This window comes from Poecile atricapillus, chromosome 33 (genome assembly GCF_030490865.1).
Source record: "Poecile atricapillus isolate bPoeAtr1 chromosome 33, bPoeAtr1.hap1, whole genome shotgun sequence".
Classification (NCBI taxonomy): Eukaryota; Metazoa; Chordata; class Aves; order Passeriformes; family Paridae; genus Poecile; species Poecile atricapillus.
Genome location: NC_081281.1, coordinates 1,469,008 through 1,495,484, shown reverse-complemented (window position 1 = coordinate 1,495,484; position 26,477 = coordinate 1,469,008). Strand labels below are relative to the sequence as shown.

The 26,477-nt window shown below is 49.3% G+C and overlaps 1 protein-coding gene across 4 annotated transcripts in view; it reads right to left on the bottom strand.

Annotated features, from left to right (window-relative positions):
- CGN (cingulin) overlaps nt 1-26,365 on the bottom strand; it is a 72,424-nt gene extending 46,059 nt beyond the window's left edge. For 3 of the 4 annotated variants that reach the window (XM_058860622.1, XM_058860621.1, XM_058860623.1), the window contains exons 1-6: nt 26,341-26,354; nt 14,170-14,264; nt 10,231-11,665; nt 8,805-8,896; nt 6,977-7,046; nt 3,516-3,607 (exon numbers count right to left, since the gene is read on the bottom strand). In XM_058860622.1, the coding sequence (XP_058716605.1) occupies nt 3,516-3,607; nt 6,977-7,046; nt 8,805-8,896; nt 10,231-11,661 (1,685 nt within the window). In that variant the 5' untranslated portion in view covers nt 11,662-11,665; nt 14,170-14,264; nt 26,341-26,354. Of the gene's footprint in view, nt 1-3,515; nt 3,608-6,976; nt 7,047-8,804; nt 8,897-10,230; nt 11,666-14,169; nt 14,265-26,306 lie in introns of all 4 variants that reach the window. The other variant, XM_058860624.1, reaches the window with a different exon arrangement.
- Between the last annotated feature and the right edge of the window lie 112 nt (nt 26,366-26,477).

Here is a 26,477-nt window from a genome sequence, read left to right as displayed (position 1 = left end):
AAGCCAAAGGGAGACCCCAAAAGTGACCCCGAGCCTTTGGGGGACCCCAAAACCCCCCGGGGTGACCCCAAAACCCCCAAAGTGACCCCAAAACCCCCCCAGGTGACCCCAAAACCCCAAAGTGACCCCAAAACCCCCGGGGTGACCCCAAAACCCCAAAAGTGACCCCAAAACCCCCCCAGGTGACCCCAAAACCCCCCAGGTGACCCCAAAACCCCCCGGGGTGACCCCAAAACCTCCCAGGTGACCCCAAACCCCCCAGGGGTGACCCCAAACCCCCCCAGGTGACCCCAAAACCCCCAAAGTGACCCCAAAACCCCCCCAGGTGACCCCAAAACCCCCCAGGTGACCCCAAACCCCAAAAAGTGACCCCAAAACCCCCCCAGGTGACCCCAAAACCCCCCAGGTGACCCCAAAACCCCCCCAGGTGACCCCAAAACCCCCGGGGTGACCCCAAACCCCCCCAAGGTGACCCCCAAACCCCCCCAGGTGACCCCAAAATCCCCAAAGTGACCCCAAAACCCCCCAGGTGACCCCAAAACCCCCCAGGTGACCCCAAAATCCCCAAAGTGACCCCAAAACCTCCCCAGGTGACCCCAAAACCCCCAAAGTGACCCCAAAACCCCCAAAGTGACCCCAAAGGGACAATGGGGGTCCCACAGTGACCCCAAACCCCCCGAGGTGACCCCAAACCCCCCAAAGTGACCCCAAAACCCCCCGGGGTGACCCCAAAACCCCCCAAAGTGACCCCAAAACCCCCCAGGTGACCCCAAAACCCCCAAAGTGACCCCAAACCCCCCCAAGTGACCCCAAAGGGACAATGGGGGTCCCACAGTGACCCCAAAATCCTGGGGTGACCCCAAAACCCCCAAAGTGACCCCAAACCCCCTCGGGGTGACCCCAAATCCTGGGGTGACCCCAAAACCCCCAAAGTGACCCCAAACCCCCCCAGGTGACCCCAAAACCCCCCAGGTGACCCCAAAACCCCCCAGGTGACCCCAAAACCCCCCCAGGTGACCCCAAAACCCCCCGGGGTGACCCCAAAGGGACAATGGGGGTCCCACAGTGACCCCAAAATCCCGGGGTGACCCCAAACCCCCCAGGTGACCCCAAACCCCCCCAGGTGACCCCAAACCCCCCGGGGTGACCCCAAAACCCCAAAAGTGACCCCAAAACCCCCAAAGTGACCCCAAAAACCCCCAAAGTGACCCCAAAACCCCCCGAGGTGACCCCAAAACCCCCGGGGTGACCCCAAAAACCCCCAAAGTGACCCCAAAACCCCCAAAGTGACCCCAAAACCCCCCAGGTGACCCCAAAGGGACAATGGGGGTCCCACAGTGACCCCAAACCCCTCGGGGTGACCCCAAACCCCCCAAAGTGACCCCAAAACCCCCCGGGGTGACCCCAAAACCCCCCGGGGTGACCCCAAACCCTCTGGGGTGACCCCAAAACCCCCCCAGGTGACCCCAAAACCCCCCCAGGTGACCCCAAACCCCCCAAAGTGACCCCAAAACCCCCCCAGGTGACCCCAAAACCCCCAAAGTGACCCCAAAACCCCCAAAGTGACCCCAAAACCCCTCGGGGTGACCCCAAAACCCCCCAGGTGACCCCAAAACCCCCGGGGGGACCCCAAAACCCCCCCAGGTGACCCCAAAACCCCCAAAGTGACCCCAAAACCCCCCAGGTGACCCCAAAACCCCCCAAAGTGACCCCAAAACCCCCAAAGTGACCCCAAAACCCCCCAGGTGACCCCAAAACCCCCAAAGTGACCCCAAAACCCCCAAAGTGACCCCAAAACCCCCGGGGTGACCCCAAAACACCCCCAGGTGACCCCAAATCCCCCCAAAGTGACCCCAAACCCCCCCAGGTGACCCCAAACCCCCCCAGGTGACCCCAAACCCCCCCAGGTGACCCCAAAACCCACCCAGGTGACCCCAAAGGGACAATGGGGGTCCCAAAGTGACCCCAAAACCCCCCAGGTGACCCCAAATTCCCCCAGGTGACCCCAAAACCCAGAGGTGACCCCAAACCCCCCGGGGTGACCCCAAAACCCCCAAAGTGACCCCAAATCCTGGGGTGACCCCAAAACCCCCCAGGTGACCCCAAAACCCCCGAGGTGACCCCAAACCCCAGGGGTGACCCCAAAACCCCCCCAGGTGACCCCAAACCCCCACAGGTGACCCCAAAACCCCTCGAGGTGACCCCAAAAGTGACCCCGAGCCTTTGGGGGACCCCAAAACCCCCCGGGGTGACCCCAAAACCCCCAAAGTGACCCCAAATCCCCCAGGTGACCCCAAAACCCCCCAGGTGACCCCAAAACCCCCCAGGTGACCCCAAAACCCCCCAAAGTGACCCCAAACCCCCCCAGGTGACCCCAAAACCCACCCAGGTGACCCCAAATCCCCCAGGTGACCCCAAAACCCCCCAGGTGACCCCAAAACCCCCCAGGTGACCCCAAAACCCCCAAAGTGACCCCAAACCCCCAAAGTGACCCCAAACCCCCCCAGGTGACCCCAAATCCCCCTGGGGTGACCCCAAAATCCCCAAAGTGACCCCAAAACCCCCCGGGGTGACCCCAAACCCCCCCAGGTGACCCCAAAGGGACAATGGGGATCCCACAGTGACCCCAAACCTTGGGGTCACCCCAAACCCCCCCCAGGTGACCCCAAATCCTGGGGTGACCCCAAAATCCCGGGGTGACCCCAAAACCCCCCAGGTGACCCCAAAACCCCCCGGGGTGACCCCAAAACCCCCAAAGTGACCCCAAAACCCCCGAGGTGACCCCAAAACCCCCCCGGGGTGACCCCAAGGGGACAATGGGGGTCCCACAGTGACCCCAAACCCCTCGAGGTGACCCCAAAACCCCCCAGGTGACCCCAAACCCCCCCAGGTGACCCCAAACCCCCAAAGTGACCCCAAACCCCCCCAGGTGACCCCAAACCCCCCCAGGTGACCCCAAACCCCCCAGGTGACCCCAAAACCCCCAAAGTGACCCCAAAACCCCTCGAGGTGACCCCAAAACCCCCGGGGTGACCCCAAAACCCCTCGAGGTGACCCCAAAACCCCCCCAGGTGACCCCAAAGGGACAATGGGGGTCCCACAGTGACCCCAAACCCCCCCAGGTGACCCCAAACCCCCCGGGGTGACCCCAAAACCCCCCCGAGGTGACCCCAAAACCCCCCAGGTGACCCCAAAACCCCCAAAGTGACCCCAAAACCTCCCCAGGTGACCCCAAAACCCCCAAAGTGACCCCAAAAGTGACCCCGAGCCTTTGGGGGACCCCAAAACCCCCCGGGTGACCCCAAATCCCCCGGGGTGACCCCAAAACCCCCTGGGGTGACCCCAAAACCCCCAAAGTGACCCCAAAATCCCCCGGGGTGACCCCAAAACCCCCCAGGTGACCCCAAAACCCCCCCAGGTGACCCCAAAACCCCCCGGGGTGACCCCAAAACCCCCAAAGTGACCCCAAAACCCCCCAGGTGACCCCAAAACCCCCCGGGGTGACCCCAAATTACTGGGCCAGGCTCCGCTGCAGCTCCTGGGATTTCCTGTCCAGGGCCCCCCGCAGGATTTGGGATTGGGGCGACTCCGGAGCCCCCGAGGAGTTCTGGGACATTCCGGAACATTCGGGATGTGGGGGGTGAGCCCAGATAAAATCACAAACCTGCCACAGACCCCAAATCCCAAATCCCAAATGCTAAACCCATCCCAAACCCATCCCAAATCCCAAATCCCAAACCCCAAATCCATCCCAAATCCCAAATCCCAAATCCTAAACCCATCCCAAATCCCAAATCCCAAACCCCAAATCCCAAATCCTAAACCCATCCCAAATCCCAAATCCATCCCAAATCCATCCCAAATCCCAAATCCCAAATCCCAAACCCATCCCAAACCCATCCCAAATCCCAAATCCATCCCAAATCCATCCCAAATCCATCCCAAACCCATCCCAAATCCATCCCAAATCCCAAATCCATCCCAAATCCCAAACCCAAACCAATCCCATCCCACAGACCCCAAATCCCAAATCCCAAATCCTAAACCCATCCCAAATCCATCCCACAGACCCCAAATCCCAAATATTAAACCCATCCCAAATCCCAAACCCATCCTAAAATCCAAATCCATCCCAAACCCATCCCAAATCCCAAATCCCAAACCAATCCCATCCCACAGACCCCAAATCCCAAATCCCAAACCCATCCCAAATCCATCCCAAATCCTAAACCCAAACCAATCCCATCCCACAGACCCCAAATCCCAAATCCCAAACCCCAAATCCCAAACCCCAAACCCCAAATCCATCCCAAATCCATCCCAAACCCATCCCAAACCCATCCCAAATCCATCCCAAACCCCAAATCCCAAATCCATCCCAAATCCATCCCAAACCCATCCCAAATCCCAAATCCCAAATCCCAAATCCCATCCCAAACCCCAAATCCCAAATCCCAAACCCCAAACCCCAAATCCCAAATCCCAAACCCCAAACCCCAAATCCATCCCAAACCCATCCCAAATCCCAAACCCAAACCAATCCCATCCCCCAGACCCCAAATCCCAAATCCCAAACCCCAAATCCCAAATCCAAATCCATCCCAAACCCATCCCAAACCCAAATCCATCCCAAACCCCAAATCCATCCCAAACCCATCCCAAATCCATCCCAAATCCCAAATCCATCCCAAATCCATCCCAAATCCCAAACCCCAAATTCCAAACCCCAAATCCCAAATCCAAATCCATCCCAAACTCATCCTAAACCCCAAATCCATCCCAAATCCCCAATCCCAAATCCCAAACCCATCCCAAATCCATCCCAAATCCCAAATCCCAAATCCCAAATCCCAAACCCATCCCAAACCCATCCCAAACCCATCCCAAACCCCAAACCCATCCCAAATCCATCCCAAACCCATCCCAAACCCATCCCAAATCCCAAATCCCAAATCCCAAATCCCAAATCCATCCCAAACCCATCCCAAACCCAAATCCATCCCAAATCCCAAATCCCAAATCCCAAATCCCAAATCCATCCCAAACCCATCCCAAATCCATCCCAAATCCCAATCCCATCCCAAATCCCAAATCCCAAATCCCAAATCCAAATCCCAAACCCATCCCAAATGCCATCCCAAATCCATCCCAAACCCATCCCAAATCCATCCCAAACCCCAAACCCATCCCAAATCCCAAATCCCAAATCCATCCCAAATCCCAAATACCAAATTCATCCCAAACCCATCCCAAACCCATCCCAAACCCATCCCAAATCCATCCCAAATCCCAAATCCAAACCAATCCCATCCCACAGACCCCAAATCCCAAATCCCAAATCCTAAACCCACCCCAAATCCATCCCAAATCCCAAATCCCAAACCCCAAACCCATCCCAAACCCATCCCAAACCCCAAATCCCAAATCCTAAACCCATCCCAAATCCATCCCAAATCCCAAACCCATCCCAAATCGCAAACCCAAACCAATCCCATCCCACAGACCCCAAATCCCAAACCCCAAATCCCAAATCCCAAATCCCAAATCCCAAATCCCAAATCCTAAACCCATCCCAAACCCACCCCAAATCCATCCCAAATCCCAAATCCCAAATCCCAAACTCATCCCAAATCCATCCCAAATCCATCCCAAATCCACCCCAAATCCATCCCAAATCCCAAATCCCAAATCCCAAATCCCAAACCCCAAACCCCAAATCCATCCCAAATCCACCCCAAATCCATCCCAAATCCCAAATCCCAAATCCCAAATCCCATCCCAAACCCCAAATCCCAAATCCCAAACCCCAAATCCCAAATCCCAAATGCCAAATGCCAAATCCCAAATCCCAAACCCCAAATCCCAAACCCCAAATCCAAATCCTAAATCCCAAATCCCAAATCCCAAATCCCAAACCCCAAATCCCAAATCCCAAATCCCAAATCCCAAATCCCAAATCCCAAACCCATCCCAAACCCATCCCAAACCCCAAATCCATCCCAAATCCCAAACCCCAAACCCCAAATCCCAAATCCACCCCAAATCCATTCCAAATCCCAAATCCCAAATCCCAAATCCCAAATCCCAAACCAATCCCATCCCAAATCCCAAACCCCAAATCCCAAATCCCAAATCCCAAATCCCAAACCCCAATCTCAAATCCCAAATCCCAAACCCCAAATCCCAAATCCCAAATCCCAAACCCATCCCAAACCCCAAACCCATCCCAAACCCATCCCAAACCCATCCCAAATCCCAAATCCCAAACCCCAAACCCCAAATCCCAAATCCCAAATCCCAAATCCCAAATCCTAAATCCCAAATCCCAAATCCCAAATCCCAAACCCCAAACCCCAAACCCCAAACCCCAAATCCCAAACCCCAAATCCCAAATCCTAAATCCCAAACCCCAAACCCATCCCAAATCCATCCCAAATCGCAAATCCATCCCAAATCCCAAACCCAAACCAATCCCATCCCAAATCCATCCCAAATCCATCCCAAATCCCAAACCCCAAACCCTAAATCCATTCCAAATCCTAAACCCATCCCAAATCCCAAACCCAAACCAATCCCATCCCACAGACCCCAAATCCCAAATCCCAAACCCCAAATCCCAAATCCCAAATCCCAAATCCATCCCAAACCCTAAACCCCAATCCCAAATTCCAAACCCCAAATCCCAAACCCCAAATCCATCCCAAACTCATCCTAAACCCCAAATCCATCCCAAATCCCCAATCCCGAACCCAAACCCATCCCAAATTCCAAATCCCAAATCCCAAACCCCAAACCCCAAATCCCAAACCCCAAACCCCAAACCCCAAACCCCAAACCCCAAATCCCAAATCCCAAATCCCAAACCCCAAATCCCAAATCTATCCCAAACCCCAAATCCTGGGAATTTTGGGATCCCAAACCCCAAACCCCGGGAATTTCGAGATTCCCAGAAATTCCCGGGAATTTCCCCTCTCACCGCCAGCTCCCGGAATTTTTGCAGCAGCCTCGAACTTTTCCTTTTCAGGGAAATTTCGCTCTCGGAGCTCCTGGATTTGGGGGAAAATTTGGGAATTTTGGGGTCAGGAAATGAGGAATTGGTGCCAAATTCCCCCAAATTTGGGATTTGGGATCAGATTTTGGGGAAAATTTGGGAATTTTGGGGTCAGGAAATGAGGAATTGGTGCCAAATTCCCTCAAATTTGGGATTTGGGGGAAAATTCGGGAATTTTGGGGTCAGGGAATAAAGAATTGGTGCCAAATTCCCTCAAAATTCAGAATTTGGAATCAGATTTTGGGGAAAAATTTGGGAATTTTGGGGTCAGGGAATGAGGAATTGGTGCCAAATTCCCTCAAATTTGGGATTTGGGGGAAAATTTGGGAATTTTGGGGTCAGAGGAAAAAGGAAAATCGGGAATTGCTGCCGGATTTCCCCAAATCCCAAATTTGGGGGGAAAAAATTCGGGAATTGGGGCTGAATTCCCTCAAAATTTGGGATTTGGGATCGGATTTGGGGGAAAATTTGGGAATTTTGGGGTCAAGAAATGAAGAATTGGTGCCAAATTCCCCCAGATTTGGGATTTGGGGGAAAATTTGGGAATTTTGGGGTCAGGAAATAAAAAATTGGTGCCAAATTCCCTCAAATTTGGGATTTGGGGTCAGATTTGGGGGAAAATTTGGGAATTTTGGGGTCAGGAAATGAGGAATTGGCGCCAAATTCCCTCAAAATTTGGGATTTGGGATCGGATTTTGGGGAAAATTTGGGAATTTTGGGGTCAGGAAATGAGGAATTGGTGCCAAATTTCCTCAAATTTGGGATTTGGGGGAAAATTTGGGAATTTTGGGGTCAGGAAATGAAGAATTGGTGCCAAATTCCCCCGAATTTGGGAATTTTGGGATCGGATTTTGGGGAAAAATTTGGGAATTTTGGGGGATTTTGGGGGGATTTGGGGGGATTTTGGGAGGATTTTGGGGTGATTTTGGGTGATTTTGGGGTGATTTTTGGGGGGATTTTGGGTGGATTTTGGGGGATTTGGGGGGATTTTAGAGGATTTTGGGGGATTTAGGGGGATTTTGGGTGATTTTGGGGTGATTTTGGGGGATTTTGGGGGATTTAGGGGGATTTTGGGTGATTTTGGGGTGATTTTGGGGGATTTTGGGGGGATTTTGGGTGATTTTGGGGTGATTTTGGGTGATTTTGGGTGGTTTTGGGGGATTTTTGGGTGATTTTGGGGGATTTTGGGGGATTTTGGGGTGATTTTGGGGTGGTTTTGGGGGATTTGGGGGGATTTTGGGTGATTTTGGGTGATTTTGGGTGATTTTGGGGGATTTTGGGGGGATTTTGGGGAAATTTTGGGGGATTTTGGGGTGATTTTGGGGGATTTTGGGGGATTTTGGGGGATTTTGGGTGATTTTGGGGGATTTTGGGGTGATTTTGGGGATTGGGGGATTGGGTTTGGGGGATTTTGGGGGGATTTTGGGGGCATTTTGGGGGGATTTTGGGGGTTTTGGGGGATTTTGGGGGATTTGGGGGGATTTGGGGGATTTGGGGGGATTTTGGGAGGATTTTGGGGTGATTTTGGGGGGATTTTGGGGGATTTTGGGGGGATTTTGGGGGATTTTGGGTGATTTTGGGGGATTTTGGGGGATTTTTGGGTGATTTTGGGGGGATTTTGGGTGATTTTGGGGGGATTTTGGGTGATTTTGGGGGGATTTTGGGTGATTTTGGGAGGATTTTGTGTGATTTTGGGGTGATTTTGGGTGATTTTGGGGTGATTTTAGGGGATTTTGGGGTTTTTCAGGCTCACCCCTCCTTTAGGATGCTGTAGATGAGCTCCGTGGGGTTTTCGCCGCCCCCCAATTCCCGCTGATCCCGCAGCAGATCCGGGGTGGATTTCAGCTTCAGGGAGGGAATAAAACCCCTCAATTCCAATTAAAAACCCAAATCCCACCATTTTATGGGAAAAAACACAATTTTATAGGAAAAAAACCCAATTTAATGGAAAAAACCCCAATTTTTTTAGTAAAATCCCAATTTAATGGGGAAAAAATCCCAATTTCATGGAAAAATCCCCAATTTTATGGGGAAAAAAATCCCAATTTAATGGAAAAAAACCCAATTTTTTTAAGGAAAAACCCCAATTTAATGGAAAAAAACCCCAAATTTTTAGGAAAAACCCCAATTTCATGGAAAAAAAAACAATTTCATTGAAAAAAACCCCAATTTAATGGAAAAAACCCAATTTTTTTAGGAAAAATCCCAATTTCATGGAAAAACCCCCAATTTTTAGGAAAACCAAATTTTCATGGAAAACCCCCCAATTTTTTTAGGAAAAAACCCAATTTAATGGAAAAAAAAATCCCATTTTTTTAGGAAAACCCCAATTTAATGGAAAAAAGCCAATTTCATGGAAAAAACCCCAATTTTTCAAGGAAAAATCCCCAATTTTTTTAGGAAAAATCCCAATTTAATGGGGAAAAAATCCAAATTTCATGGAAAAAAATCCCGATTTTTTTAGGGTAAATCCCAGTTTCATGGAAGAAAACCCCAATTTAATGGGAAAAAAATCCCAATTTAATGGAAAAAAACCCAATTTAATGGGAAAAAACCCAATTTAATGGAAAAAAAATCCCAATTTCATGGAAAAAACCCCAATTTTTTAGGATAAATCCCAGTTTCATGGAAGAAAACCCCAATTTAATGGAAAAATCCCCAGTTTTTTTAGGAAAAATCCCAATTTAATGGGGAAAAAATCCTAATTTAATGGAAAAAACCCAATTTCATGGAAAATAAACCCCAATTTCATGGAAAAAACCCCAATTTTTTAGGAAAAAAAAACAATTTAATGGAAAAAAAGCCAATATTTTTAGGGAAAACCCCAATTTAATGGGAAAAAAATCCCAATTTAATGGAAAAAAATCCCAATTTTCTAGGAAAAAAACCCCAATTTTTTAGGAAAAATCCCACTTTCATGGAAAAAAAATCCCAATTTCATGGAAAAAAATCCAATTTTTTAAGGAAAAATCCCCAATTTTTTAAGGAAAAATCCCAATTTCATGGAAAAAAACCCCAATTTTTTAGGAAAAAACCCCAAATTTTTTAGGAAAAATCCCAATTTCATGGGGAAAAAATCCCAATTTCATGGAAAAACCCCAATTTTTCAGGAAAAACCCCAATTTCATGGAAAAACCCCCCAATTTTCCAGGCTAAATCCCACTTTTCCCCCCCTGTACCTGCATTCCCACGCTCTGCTCCTCCACATCCCCGAATCCGCCGGGAATTTGTGGAATTTGGGGCCGGATCCCGGCGGATTCCCGGGAATTCCCGACGGATTCCCGGGAATTCCGCGCGTCCAAACTCTGCGAGCGCTTCCTGGGAGCCGCCCGGAGCCTCCGGGCCGCTCTCCCCCGGGAAAAATTCCCGTCAAATTTGGTGATCAGGGAATCCACGGATCCCAGCGGCTCCGTGTCCACGTCCCCGGGAATTCCCGGAATTTTTTTGGGAATTTTGGGAATTTCCCCGTCCGTTTTTCCCGGGTTTTTCCCGTTTTTAGGGAAAGGCGCCGTGAGGTCACCGTGGGATCGCGAGCGCCGCAGCTCCTCCGAGGATTTCGGGATTTCCAGGTGTTGATCCGAAGGTTTTGGGGCATCCCAGGATTTTTCCCCATCCGGGAATTTGGGGATCCCCCAAGATCCACCAGAAATTTCCTCATCCCAGGATTTGGGGACGCTCCGGAACCCCTCTGGAATTTCCTGATCCGAAAATTTCGGGATCCCGCAAAATCCGCCGGGAATTTCCTCATCCCTGAATTTTGGGGCGCTCCGGGACCCCTCTGGAATTTCCTGATCCGAAAATTTCGGGATTTTCCTCGTCCCATCCGAATTTTCCTGATCCAAAAATTCCGGGATTTTTCGTCGTCCCAGTGGATTCTCCTGATCCAAAAATTCTGGGATTTTCCACGATCCTGGTGGATTCTCCTGATCCAAAAATTCCGGGATTTTCCGCGATCCCTGCGGATTTCCACGATCCGAAAATCTTGGGAATTTCCGCGTCCCATCCGAATATTCCTGATCTGAAAATTCCTGGATTTTCCGCGTCCTCTCCGAATTCTCCTGATCGGAAAATTCCGGGATTTTTCGGGATCCCGGTGGAGTTCCATGATCTAAAAATTTCGGGATTTTCCTCGTCCCATCCGAATTCTCCTGATCCAAAAATTCTGGGATTTTTCGGGATCCCGGTGGATTCTCCTGACCCAAAAATTCCGGGATTTTTCGGGATCCTGGTGGATTCTCCTGACCCAAAAATTCCGGGATTTTTCGGGATCCTGGTGGATTCTCCTGACCCAAAAATCCCGGGATTTTCCGCGATCCCGGTGGATTTCCATGATCCGAAAACTCCGGGATTTTTCCCTCCTTCTCCATCCCCCCGTTCCCGCTCTCCCCCGTCTCTCTCCATCCGGGATTTTGGGATCTTCCCGTTGGGATCTGCACCCCGAAGCTGTCGCGGCGGCCGCTGCGGAGGAGGACGAAGGGCTGGCCCCCGATGCCCTGGACCCGCACGGCCACCCCGTACGAGCCCGTCCTGGCCCGCGGCGGCCGCGGCGGCTCCCCCAGCTCGTCGATAAATCGGATCTGGACTCCGTGATCCATCGGTTTCTCCGCCATGCCTCTGAGGGAAGGAGGGAATTCCGGGATGATCCCACGGAAAAATCGGGATTTTGCCACATTTTGCCTTTTTTTTTCATTTTTTTTTCACTTTTTAGCAATTTTTGATGGGTTTTTAAATTGGTTTTCACCCATTTACTCTCCACGTATTTTTTTTCCCGTGTTTTACCCTCCATTTTTCCCATTTTTCCCGTTTTTCCCGTTTTTCCTGGTTTTTCTCCCAGTTTTCCTCTTTTTTCCCCCATTTTTCCTCCTTTTTTACCCCATTTTTCTGCCCTTTTCCCTCCCATGGGATCCCGGGACAAGGAATGGGATCCCAAGGCAGGGATGGGATCCTGGAGCAGGGATGGGATCCAAATCCAGGGATGGGATCCTGGAGCAGGAATGGGATCATAGGACAGGGATGGGATCCTGGGACAAGGAATGGGATCCCAAAGCAGGGATGGGATCCTGGAGCAGGGATGGGATCCAAATTCTGGGATGGGATCCTGGGACAAGGACGGGATCCCAAATTCAGGGATGGGATCCCAAATTCTGGGATGGGATCCTGGGACAGGGATGGGATCCCAAAGCAGGGATGGGATCACAGGACAGGGATGGGATCCTGGGACAAGGAATGGGATCCCTAAGCAGGGATGGGATCCCAAATCCAGGGATGGGATCCAAATTCAGGGATGGGATCCTGGGATAGGGATGGGATCCCAGGACAGGGATGGGATCCAAATCCAGGGATGAGATCCTGGAGCAAGGATGGGATTCCAAAGCAGGAATGGGATCATAGGACAGGGATGGGATCCTGGGACAAGGAATGGGATCCTGGCACAGGGATGGGATCCAAATCCAGGGACGGGATCCAAATCCAGGGATGGGATCCTGGAACAAGGAATGGGATCCTGGCACAGGGATGGGATCCCAAATCCAGGGATGGGATCCAAATTCAGGGATGGGATCCTGGGACAGGGATGGGATCACAGGAAAAGGACGGGATCCCAAAGCAGGGATGGGATCCCAAATCCAGGGATGGGATCCTGGAGCAGGGATGGGATCCCAAAGCAGGGATGGGATCCCGAATTCAGGGATGGGATCCTGGCACGGGGATGGGATCCAAATTCAGGGATGGGATCCCAAATCCAGGGATGGGATCCAAATTCAGGGATGGGATCCCAAATCCAGGGATGGGATCCAAATTCAGGGATGGGATCCCAAATCCAGGGATGGGATCCCAAATCCAGGGACGGGATCCCAAATCCAGGGACGGGATCCTGGCACGGGGATGGGATCCCAGCCCTGCTTTGGGAGCAGATCCCTGGGATCCCTTTTCCCCACCCCAGGATCCCATCCCTGCCCTGGGATCCCATCCCAACATTCCCAAATCCCCAAATCCTGGTGCCCCTCCATAATCCCCACAAATCCCAGGAATCCCAAATCCCAGGGACCCCAAATCCCAGGAATCCCAAATCCCGGGAATCCCAAATCCCAGGGACCCCAAATCCCAGGAATCCCAGGAACCCCAAATCCCAGGAACCCCAAATCCCGGGAATCCCAAATCCCTGGAACCCCAAATCCCAGGGACCCCAAATCCCAGGAACCCCAAATCCCAGGAACCCCAAATCCCAGGAATCCCAAATCCCTGGAACCCCAAATCCCAGGAACCCCAAATCCTGGGAATCCCAAATCCCAGGAACCGCAAATCCTGGGAATCCCAAATCCTGGGAATCCCAAATCCCAGGAATCCCAAATCCCGGGAATCCCCACAAATCCTGGGAACCCCAAATCCCGGGAATCCCAAATCCCGGGAATCCCAAATCCCAGGAACCCCAAATCCCAGGAATCCCAGGAATCCCAGGAATCCCAAATCCCAGGAACCCCAAATCCCGGGAATCCCAAATCCCGGGAATCCCAAATCCCAGGAATCCCAAATCCCCGGAATCCCAAATCCCAGGAATCCCAAATCCCGGGAATCCCAAATCCCGGGAATCCCAAATCCCAGGAACCCCAAATCCCAGGAATCCCAGAATTCCTGAATCCTCCCCAAACCCCAGAAATCCCAGAATTCCTGAATCCTCCCCAAATCCCGGGAATCCCAAACCCCGGGAATCCCAGAATTCCTGAATCCCAAATCCCGGGAATCCCAAATCCCAGGAATCCCACGAATCCCAGGAATTCCAAACCCCAGGAATCCCAAATCCCCGGAACCCCAAATCCCGGGAATCCCAGAATTCCTGAATCCTCCCCAAATCCCGGGAATCCCAAATCCCAGAAATCCCAAACCCCGGGAATCCCAGAATTCCTGAATCCTCCCCAAATCCCGGGAATCCCAGAATTCCTGAATCCTCCCCCAAACCTGCAGCTCCTCTGGACTCCCCACAAACCCCTTGGAATTCCAAAAAAACCCAAAATCCCTAAATCCCAAATTCCCTGGAATGGCCGGGGAAGGATCCCGGGAGCAGAATTCCCGAATTCCCGGATCCTCGGGATCAGGGGTCTCCGGGAAAAGCGGGAACTGACCTGAGCAGGGAGCGGCGCCGGCGGAAAATCGGGAATTTTTCCAGGTGGCCAAAGGGCAGCGGAGCCGGGGCCGGGGCGGGGCCGGAATTCCGGGACCTTTGGAAGGGCGAGGAGGGGTTGGGATCACTGGGAAGGGGCTGGATCCATCCCAGAAAAACCAGGAAAACCGGGATCCATCCCAGAAAAACCGGGATCCATCCCAGAAAAACCAGGAAAACCGGGATCCATCCCAGAAAAACCAGGAAAAACGGGATCCATCCCAGAAAAACCAGGAAAAACCGGGATCCATCCCAGAAAAACCAGGAAAAACGGGATCCATCCCAGAAAAACCGGGATCCATCCCAGATCCCAGAAAAACCAGGAAAACCGGGATCCACCCCAGAAAAACCAGGATCCATCCCAGAAAAACCAGGAAAACCGGGATCTATCCCAGAAAAACCAGGAAAACCGGGAAGGGCCTGGATCTATCCCAGAAAAACCAGGATCCATCCCAGAAAAACCAGGAAAAACGGGATCTATCCCAGAAAAACCAGGAAAACCGGGATCCAATCCAGATCCCAGAAAAACCGGGATCTATCCCAGAAAAACCAGGAAAACCGGGATCCATCCCAGAAAAACCAGGAAAAACGGGATCCATCCCAGAAAAACCAGGAAAACCGGGATCCACCCCAGAAAAACCAGGAAAACCAGGATCCAATCCAGATCCCAGAAAACTGGGATCCAATCCAGATCCCAGGAAAACCGGGAAGGGCCCGGATCTATCCCAGATTCCAGAAAAACCGGGATCCATCCCAGATCCCAGAAAACCCCAGCTCCATCCCAGATCCAGGGATCAATCCCAGATCAATCCCAGATTCCAGAAAATCCCGGCTCCATCCCAGATCCCAGAAAACCCCAGATCTATCCCAGATCCAGGGATCAATCCCAGATCCCAGAAATCCCCGGATCCATCCCAGATCCCGGATCCATCCCAGATCCCGGATCCCGGATCCATGCCAGATCCCAGCAAACCCCGGATCCATCCCAGATCCCGGATCCATCCCAAATCCAGGGATCAATCCCAGATCAATCCCAGATCCCAGAAAATCCTGGCTCCATCCCAGATCCCGGCTCCATCCCAGATCCCAGGATCAATCCCAGATCAATCCCAGATCTCGGATCCATCCCAGATCCCAGGATCAATCCCAGATCCATCCCAGCTCCATCCCAGATCCAGGGATCAATCCCAGATCCCAGAAAATCCCGGCTCCATCCCAAATCCAGGGATCAATCCCAGATCAATCCCAGATCAATCCCAGCTCCCAGAAAATCCCAGCTCCATCCCAGATCCCAGGATCCATCCCAGATCCCAGAAAATCCTGGCTCCATCTCAGATCCAGGGATCAATCCGAGATCCAGGGATCAATCCCGGCTCCATCCCAGATCCCGGATCTATCCCAGATCCATCCCAGATCCCAGCAAATCCTGGCTCCATCCCAGATCCTGGGATCAATCCCAGATCCCAGAAATCCCCGGATCCATCCCGGATCCATCCCAGATCCCGGATCCATCCCAGATCCATCCCAGATCCCGGATCCCAGATCCCGGATCCATGCCAGATCCCAGCAATCCCCGGCTCCATCCCGGAGCAGGTGGAGAATCCCCGGGGGGGGGGGGGGGGAGGGGAGGGGGTTGGGCAGAGCTGGGATCGATCCCAGACGGCTCCGGAATGTTCCGGGAACGGGGGAGGGGTGGAAATCCCGGAGAGGATCCCAGATTCCCAAAAAAAACCGGGAGATTCGGTTTTCCCAAGAGGGAAAATCCGGGAAAAAGAGTTGGATTTTTCCCAGAAAAAAATCCAGGAAAATATTTGGATTTTTCCCCAAAAAAATCCAGGAAAATATTTGGATTTTTCCAGGAAAATATTTGGATTTTTCCCAGAAAAAAATCCAGGAAAATATTTGGATTTTTCCCAGAAAAAAATCCAGGAAAATATTTGGATTTTTCCAGGAAAATATTTGGATTTTTCCCAATAAAAAAATCCAGGAAAATATCTGGATTTTTCCAGGAAAATATTTGGATTTTTCCCAATAAAATTCCAGGAAAATATCTGGATTTTTCCAGGAAAATATTTGGATTTTTCCCCAAAAAAAATCCAGGAAAATATTTGGATTTTTCCAGGAAAATAATCCAGGAAAATATTTGGATTTTTCCAGGAAAATATTTGGATTTTTCCCAGAAAAAAATTCAGGAAAATAATTGGATTTTTCCAGGAAAATATTTGGATTTTTCCAGGAAAATATTTGGATTTTTCCCAGAAAAAAATCCAGGAAAATATTTGGATTTTTCCCAGAAAAAAACCCAGGAAAATATTTGGATTTTTCCAGGAAAATATTTGGATTTTCCCAGGAAAATATTTGGATTTTTCCAGGAAAATATTTGGATTTTTCCCAAAAAAAATCCAGGAAAATATTTGGATTTTTCCAGGAAAATATTTGGATTTTTCCCAGAAAAAAATCCAGGAAAATATTTGGATTTTTCCCAGAAAATAATCCAGGGAAATATTTGGATTTTTCCAGGAAAATATTTGGATTTTTCCCCAAAAAAATCCAGGGAAATATTTGGATTTTTCCAGGAAAATATTTGGATTTTTCCCAATAAAAATCCAGGAAAATATTTGGATTTTTCCAGGAAAATATTTGGATTTTTCCCCAAAAAAATCCAAGGAAATATTTGGATTTTTCCCAGAAAAAAATCCAGGAAAATATTTGGATTTTTCCAGGAAAATATTTCAATTTTTCCCAAAAAAAATCCAGGAAAATATTTGGATTTTTCTATGAAAAAAATCCAGGGAAATATTTGGATTTTTCCAGGAAAATATTTGGATTTTTCCCCCCAAAAAATCCAGGAAAAAAGCAGAAAAATGGGAATTTCAGGGCTAAAAAAAATGGGAAAAGGGAATTTTCCTGGGAAAACACAAAGGGAAAAACAGGGAAAGGGAATTTAAGGATGAGAAAAAAATAGGGATTAAAAAAAGCAGGAAAATGGGGAAAAAGCAGGAAAATGGGGAAAAAGCAGAAAATGGGGAAAAAAGCAGGAAAATGGGAAAAAAGCAGGAAAATGGGGAAAAAAAGCAGGAAAATGGGAATTTCAGGGCTGAAAAAATGGGAAATGGGAATTTTTTTGGGAAAACATAAAGGGAAAAACAGGGAAAGGGAATTTAGGGATTAAAAAATGGGAAAAAAAGCAGGAAAATGGGGAAAAAAAGCAGAAAAAATGGGAATTTCAGAGGTAAAAAAAATGGGAAAATTGGAATTTTCCTGGGAAAACATAAAAGGGAAAAACAGGGAAAGGGAATTCGAGGGTGGGGAAAAAAAGGGATTAAAAAAAGCAGGAAAATGGGGAAAAAAGCAGGAAAATGGGGGAAAAAGCAGGAAAATGGGGAAAAAAAGCAGGAAAATGGGGAAAAAAGCAGAAAAAATGGGAATTTTAGGGCTAAAAAAAAAATGGGAAAAGGGAATTTTCCTGGGAAAACACAAAGGGAAAAACAGGGAAAGGGAATTTAAGGATGGGGAAAAAATAGGGATTAAAAAAAGCAGGAAAATGGGAAAAAAGCAGGAAAATGGGGAAAGAAAGCAGGAAAATGGGAAAAAAGCAGAAAAAATGGGAATTTCAGGGCTAAAAAAAATGGGAAAATTGGAATTTTCCTGGGAAAACACAAAGGGAAAAACAGGGAAAGGGAATTTAAGGATGGGGAAAAAATAGGGATTAAAAAAAGCAGGAAAATGGGGAAAAAGCAGGAAAATGGGGAAAAAAGCAGAAAAATGGGGAAAAAAGCAGGAAAATGGGGAAAAAAGCAGGAAAATGGGGAAAAAGCAGGAAAATGGGAAAAAAAGCAGAAAAATGGGAATTTCAGAGGTAAAAAAAAATGGGAAAAGGGAATTTTCCTGGGAAAACACAAAGGGAAAAACAGGGAAAGGGAATTTAGGGGTTAAAAAATGGGAAAAAAGCAGGAAAATGGGGAAAAAAGCAGGAAAATGGGAAAAAAGCAGGAAAATGGGAAAAAAGCAGGAAAAATGGGAATTTCAGAGGTAAAAAAAAATGGGAAAAGGGAATTTTCCTGGGAAAACACAAAGGGAAAAACAGGGAAAGGGAATTTGAGGGTGGGGAAAAGAAAGGGATTAAAAAAAGCAGGAAAATGGGGAAAAAAGCAGAAAAAATGGGGGAAAAAGCAGAAAAAATTGGAATTTCAGGGGTAAAAAAAATGGGAAAAGGGAATTTTCCTGGGAAAATATAAAGGGAAAAACAGGGAAAGGGAATTTAGGGGTTAAAAAATGGGAAAAAAGCAGGAAAATGGGAAAAAAGCAGGAAAATGGGGAAAAAGCAGAAAAAATGGGAATTTCAGAGGTAAAAAAAAATGGGAAAATTGGAATTTTCCTGGGAAAACACAAAGGGAAAAACAGGGAAAGGGAATTTAAGGATGAGAAAAAAAAAGGGATTAAAAAAAGCAAAAAAATTGGAATTTCAGGGCTTTAAAAATGTGAAAAAAAGGGAATTTTTCCAGGAAAAAAACCAGGATCTCACCCTGGGAATGGGGAAAAATCGGGAAAAGCCATTGCAGTCCCTCTGGAAAAGGAGAATTCCGGGAATTTTCAGGCTGGCAAAGAATCAGGGAAGCACAAAGAGCTTTTTGTGGCTCCGACCCAGAAAAAAAAGTTGTTTTGTAATTCCCGGAGCGCTCGGAAAACGAGGAAGGAAAAAAAGCTGGAATTGTTTTTCCAGGATTTTTTTAAATTTATTTTTTCCTGGTTTTTTTCCCATTTTTTCCATGGTGAAAAAGGGAATTTTGGGAAAAAAGAAAAAAAAATAAACCTGGAAAAGCGATTCCAAAATTGAAAATTGAGATGGGGAAGGTGGAAAAAAAAGGGAAAAATCCCCCCCAAAAAAATCCCAAATGATCCCAAGGAATTCCTGGAATTGCTGGGTTTGGATTTTCCTGGAATTTAGGATGGTCCTGGTGAGGTTTTCCCAAAATTCCACTTTTTTATCCCAAATTTCTGCTTTTTTATCCCAAAATTCCACTTTTTTATCCCAAATTTCTGCTTTTTTATCCCAAAATTCTGCTGTTTTATCCCAAATTTCTGCTTTTTATCCCAAAATTCTGCTTTTTATCCCAAATTTCTGCCTTTTTTATCCCAAAATTCCACTTTTTTATCCCAAATTTCTGCTTTTTTATCCCAAAATTCTGCTTTTTTATCCCAAAATTCTGCTTTTTTATCCCAAATTTCTGCTTTTTTATCCCAAAATTCTGCTTTTTATCCCAAAATTCTGCTTTTTATCCCAAATTTCTGCTTTTTATCCCAAAATTCTGCTTTTTTATCCCAAAATTCCGCTTTTTTATCCCAAAATTCTGCTTTTTTATCCCAAATTTCTGCTTTTTTATCCCAAATTAATTACCCCAAATTAATCACCCCAAATTAATAATTACTCCAAATTAATTACCCCAAATTAATTATCCCAAATTAATCACCCCAAATTAATTACCCCAAACTAATTACCCCAAATTAATAATTACCCCAAATTAATTACTCTGAATGATCCCAAATTAATTATCCCAATTTTTCCCAAATTAATCACCCCAAATTAATCACCCCTAATTAATTATCCCAAATTAATTACTCCAAATTAATTACCCCAAATTAATTACTCCAAATTATCCCCAATTAATTACCCGAAACTAATTACCCCAAATTAATTACCCCAAATTAATAATTACCCCAAATTAATCACCCCAAATTAATAATTACTCCAAATTAATTACCCCAAATAAATAATTACCCCAAATAAATAATTACCCCAAATAAATAATTACCCCCAATTAATTACCCCAAATTAATTACTCAAAATTATACCCAATTAATTACCCCAAATTAATCACCCCAAATTAATCACCCCAAATTAATAATTACTCCAAATTAATTACCCCAAATTAATTCCCCCAAATTACCCCAAATAAATAATTACCCCAAATTAATTACCCCAAATTAATTACTCCAAATTATCCCCAATTAATTACCCCAAATTAATTCCCCCAAAATTAATCACCCCAAATTAAGAATTACCCCTAATTAATTACCCCAAATTAATTACCCCAAATTATCCCAAATTAATTACCCCAGGTTAATTACCCCAATTAATTACCCCAAATAAATAATTACCCCAAATTAATAATTACCCCTAATTAATTACCCCAAATTAATTACCCCAAATTAATTACTCCAAATTACCCCAAATTAATCACCCCTAATTAATTACCGCTAATTAATGACCCCAAAGGATCCCGGGGCGATTTTTTCCCGGTTTTTTTTTGGGATCTTTCCCCAAATTCCGCCCCCGGCTCCTCCCCCGGGCCTTGTTTGGGGTCAAAGTCCGGGAATTTGGAGCCGCGCCCGGAAAGTTCCGGAATTTCCAGTTTTTCCAGCTTTTCCTGGGAATGCGGAAGCGGGGAAGGGGCGGAGAGGGGGAGGGGAAAAATGGGATTTGGGGATGGAAAAATGGGATTTGGGGATGGAAAAATGGGATTTGGTGATGGAAAAATGGGATTTGGGGATGGAAAAATGGGATTTGGGGATGGAAAAATGGGATTTGGGGATGGAAAAATGGGATTGGAGCACGGAAAAAGGGTCAGGAATGGGATTTGATCATGGAAAAATGGGATTTGGTGATGGAAAAATGGGATTGGAGCAGGGAAAAATGGGATTTGGTGATGGAAAAATGGGATTTGATCACAGAAAAATGGGATTTGGTCGTGGAAAAGGATCAGGAACGGGAACCAGATCCCAGATCCTGGGAAATCAACCCCAAATCCTGGGAAAACAACTCCAAATCCTGGGAAATCATCAACCCCAAATCCAGGGGAAATCCTGGGAAAACAACTCCAAATCCAGGGAAATCAACCCCAAATCCAGGGAAATCCTGGGAAAACAACCCCAAATCCTGGGAAATCATCAACCCCAAATCCAGGGAAATCAACCCCAAATCCAGGGAAATCCTGGGAAATCAACCCCCAAATCCAGGGAAATCATCAATCCCAAATCCAGGGAAATCCTGGGAAATCAACCCCAAATCCAGGAAAATCCTGGGAAATCATCAACCCCAAATCCAGGGAAATCAACCCCAAATCCAGGGAAATCCTGGGAAATCAACCCCAAATCCAGGGAAATCAACCCCAAATCCAGGGAAATCATCAATCCCAAATCCAGGGAAATCCAGGGAAATCATCAATCCCAAATCCAGGGAAATCACCAACCCCCAAATCCTGGGAAATCCAGGGAAATCAACCCCAAATCCTGGGAAATCATCAACCCCAAATCCAGGGAATTCCTGGGAAATCATCAATCCCAAATCCAGGGAAATCCTGGGAAAACAACTCGAAATCCAGGGAAATCAACCCCAAATCCATGGAAATCATCAACCCCAAATCCATGGAAATCATCAACCCCAAATCCAGGGAAATCAACCCCAAATCCTGGGAAATCAACCCCAAATCCAGGGAAATCCATGGAAATCAACCCCAAATCCTGGGAAATCCTGGGAAAACAACTCCAAATCCAGGGAAATCCTGGGAAATCATCAACCCCCAAATCCAGGGAAATCATCAACCCCAAATCCAGGGAAATCAACCCCAAATCCAGGGAAATCAACCCCAAATCCTGGGAAATCCTGGGAAATCATCAACCCCAAATCCTGGGAAATCCTGGGAAATCATCAACCCCAAATCCAGGGAAATCATCAACCCCAAATCCAGGGAAAACAACCCCAAATCCTGGGAAATCCCATTCCGGCTGCTCCCGGGGAAGATCCGGATCCGGTTCCGGAGTCGCGGCCGGGATCCGGTGACGGTTCCCAGGGAAACGGAGCCCTTGGAACCGGAGCCTCGGGATCCAATTCCACAGGCGGGAGCCAGGAAAAGCCTCGGGATCACCGGGAATGGGGAAGGAAAAGCGGGAATGGGGAAGGAAAAGCGGGAATGATCCTCGGGATCACCGGGAATGGGGAAGGAAAAGCGGGAATGGGGAAGGAAAAGCGGGAATGATCCTCGGGATAACCGGGAATGGGGAAGGAAAAGCGGGAATGGGGAAGGAAAAGCGGGAATGATCCTCGGGATCACCGGGAATGGGGAAGGAAAAGCGGGAATGATCCTTGGGATCACCGGAATGGGGAAGGGAAAGCGGGAATGGGGAAGGAAAAGCGGGAATGATCCTCGGGATCACCGGGAATGGGGAAGGAAAAGCGGGAATGATCCTCGGGATCACCGGGAATGGGGAAGGAAAAGCGGGAATGATCCCAGTCCTTTGGGAAAACCAGGAATGATCCCATCCCTCAGGATAATTGGGAATGATCCCAATCCTTGGAAAAACCAGGAATGATCCCAGTCCTTGGGATAACTGGGAATGGGGAAGGAAAAGCGGGAATGATCCCATTCCTTTGGGATAACTGGGAATGATCTTTGGGATAACTGGGAATGATCCCATTCCTTGGGATAACTGGGAATGATCCCATTCCTTTGGGATAACTGGGAATGATCCCAGTCCTTTGGGATAACTGGGAATGATCCCAGTCCTTTGGGATAACTGGGAATGATCCCAGTCCTTTGGGATAACTGGGAATGATCCCATTCCTTTGGGATAACTGGGAATGATCCCATTCCTTTGGGATAACTGGGAATGATCCCATTCCTTTGGGATAACTGGGAATGATCCCATTCCTTTCCTTTGGGATAACTGGGAATGATCCCATTCCCTTGGGATAACTGGGAATGGGGAAGGAAAACTGGGAATGATCCCATTCCCTTGGGATAACTGGGAATGATCCCATTCCCTTGGGATAACTGGGAATGATCCCATTCCTTTGGGAAAACTGGGAATGATCCCATTCCCTTGGGATAACTGGGAATGATCCCATTCCTTTGGGATAACTGGGAATGATCCCAAAGGAAAACTGGGAATGATCCCATTCCTTTGGGATAACTGGGAATGATCCCATTCCTTTGGGAAAACTGGGAATGGTCCCATTCCTTTCCTTTGGGATAACTGGGAATGATCCCATTCCTTTGGGATAACTGGGAATGATCCCAGTCCTTTGGGAAAACTGGGAATGATCCCATTCCCTTGGGATAACTGGGAATGATCCCGTTCCTTTGGGATAACTGGGAATGATCCCAAAGGAAAACTGGGAATGATCCCATTCCTTTGGGAAAACCGGGAATGATCCCAATTCCCTTGGGAAAACCGGGAATGATCCCAATTCCCCATCCCTGTGGGATTTGGGGTTGCTCTGAATTCCAGCCTGGATTTCATCCCAAAAATTCCTCACCCCGAGGAATTCCAATTCCAATTCCAATTCCAATCCCAAATTTCCCCCCCCAAATCCCAAATTTCCCATCCCAAGGAACTGATCCCGAATTTCCCCCAATCTCAATCCCAATCCCAATCCCAAGGAATTCACCCCAAATCCGATCCCAAATTTTTCCATCCCCGGGAATTCCCTCCCTGACCCCAAAAAAAACCCAAACCCCAAATCCTGCCCGGGGGGGAAGGAATTCCAAAGGAATTCCAAGGGAATTCCAATCCCAAACCGGTCTGACCGGTCTGGGAACGCCCGGAGCGATCCCACAAAACCCGGGGGAAAAAAAAACTTTTGGGATTTGGGATTCCTTGGATTTGGGATCCTGGGATTTGGGATCCTGGGATTTGGGATTCCTTGGATTTGGGATCCTGGGATTTGGGATTCCTTGGATTTGGGATTCCTTGGATTTGGGATCCTGGGATTTGGGATCCTGGGGATTTGGGATCCTGGGGATTTGGGATCCTGGGGATTTGGGATCCTGTGGATTCAGGATCCTCAGGATTTGGGATCCCTTGGATTTGGGATCCTCAGGATTTGGGATCCTGGGGATTTGGGATTCCCAGGATTTGGGATTCCTTGGATTTGGGATCCTCAGGATTTGGGATCCTGGGGATTTGGGATCCCTTGGATTTGGGATTGTTGGGATTTGGGATCCTGGGATTTGGGATCCTGGGGATTTGGGATCCCTTGGATTTGGGATTCCTTGGATTTGGGATCCTGGGGATTTGGGATCCTGGGGATTTGGGATCCCTTGGATTGGGGATCCCGGGGATTTGGGATCCCTTGGATTTGGGATCCTGGGGATTTGGGATCCTGGGGATTTGGGATCCTGGGATTTGGGATCCTGGGGATTTGGGATTCCTTGGATTTGGGACCCTCAGGATTTGGGATTCCTTGGATTTGGGACCCTCAGGATTTGGGATTCCTTGGATTTGGGATTCCTTGGATTTGGGATCCTGGGATTTGGGATTCCTTGGATTTGGGATCCCGGGGATTTGGGATCCCGGGGATTTGGGATCCTGGGGATTTGGGATCCTGGGGATTTGGGAAGAGGCTTCAAAATTCCCCCGGGATTTTTTCCCGGATTATTTCAGGGATAAAAACGCGGAAGCTGAGCCGCCCTAAAAGGTCGGGAAGGGATTTTAGGAGGAGACCCCAAAAAGGGACAGGGGGATCCCAAAAGGAAAAATGGGACCCCCAAAAATGGACATTGGGACCCCAAAATGAACAATGGGACCCCAAAAGGGACAGGGGGATCCCAAAAGGGACACTGGGACCCCAAAAGGGACACTGGGATCCTATAAGGGACAAGGGGACCCCAAAAGGGACAGCAGGACCCTGCCCCATGTCACCAGCACTCACTCTGCTGTCCCCAAATCCCTGTCCTTGTCCCCAAATCCCTGTCCAGTGTCCCCAAATTCCTGTCCCCAAATCCCTGTCCCCAAATCCCTGTCCCCAAATCCTTGTCCCCAAATCCCTGTCCCCAAATCCCTGTCCCTGTCCCCAAATCCCTGTCCCCAAATTCCTGTCCCCAAATCCTTGTCCCCAAATCCCTGTCCCTGTCCCCAAATCCCTGTCCCCAAATCCCTGTCCCCAAATCCCTGTCCTTGTCCCCAAATTCCTGTCCAGTGCCCCCAAATCCCTGCCCCCAAATCCCTGTCCTTGTCCCCAAATCCCTGTCCCCAAATCCCTGTCCGGGGTCCCCAAACCCCTGTCCCCAAATCCCTGTCCTTGTCCCCAAATCCCTGTCCCCAAATCCCTGTCCCCAAATCCCTGTCCCCAAATCCCTGTCCCCAAATCCCTGGCCCCAAATCCCTGTCCCCAAATCCCTGGCCCCAAATCCCTGTCCCCAAATCCCTGTCCCTGTCCCCAGATCCCTGTCCAGTGTCCCCAAATCCCTGTCCCTGTCCCCAAACCCCTGTCCCTATCCCCAAATTCCTGTCCCCAAATCCCTGTCCCTGTCCCCAAATCCCTGCCCGGGGTCCCCAAATCCCTGTCCCTGTCCCCCCCCCATTCCCGGTGTCCCCCCCCCATTTCCCGGTGTCCCCCCCCATTCCCCTGCCCCCCCCATTTCCCGGTGTCCCCCCCCATTTCCCGGTGCCCCCCCATTTCCCGGTGTCCCCCCCCATTTCCCGGTGCCCCCCCATTTCCCGGTGTCCCCCCCCATTTCCCGGTGCCCCCCCCATTCCCGGTGTCCCCCCCCCATTCCCGGTGCCCCCCCCATCCCCTGTCCCCCCCCCATTTCCCGGTGCCCCCCCCATTTCCCGGTGTCCCCCCCATTTCCCGGTGCCCCCCCATTCCCGGTGCCCCCCCCATTCCCTGTCCCCCCCCATTCCCGGTGTCCCCCCCATTTCCCGGTGCCCCCCCCAATTCCCGGTGTCCCCCCCAATTCCCGGTGTCCCCCCCCATTCCCCGGTGTCCCCCCCATTTCCCGGTGTCCCCCCCCCATTTCCCGGTGTCCCCCCCATTTCCCTGTCCCCCCCCATTTCCCGGTGTCCCCCCCCATTTCCCGGTGTCCCCCCCATCCCCTGTCCCCCCCCATTCCCGGTGTCCCCCCCATTTCCCGGTGTCCCCCCCATTTCCCGGTGCCCCCCCCATTTCCCTGTCCCCCCCCCCATTTCCCGGTGCCCCCCCATCCCCTGTCCCCCCCCCATTTCCCGGTGTCCCCCCATTTCCCTGTCCCCCCCCCATTCCCCTGTCCCCCCCCATTTCCCGGTGTCCCCCCCATTTCCCGGTGCCCCCCCCCTCTCACCGCCGCTCCCGCCGCAGCCACCGCAACCTGTTACCTTCCCGCAAGCCCCGCCCCTCGCCGCTGATTGGCCGAAACCGCCTCAAGCCCCGCCCACTGGGCGTGGCCACCAACACAAGCCCCGCCCACACCCCACCGGTGCTACGTCACGCGCCGCCGCCGCCATCTTGAA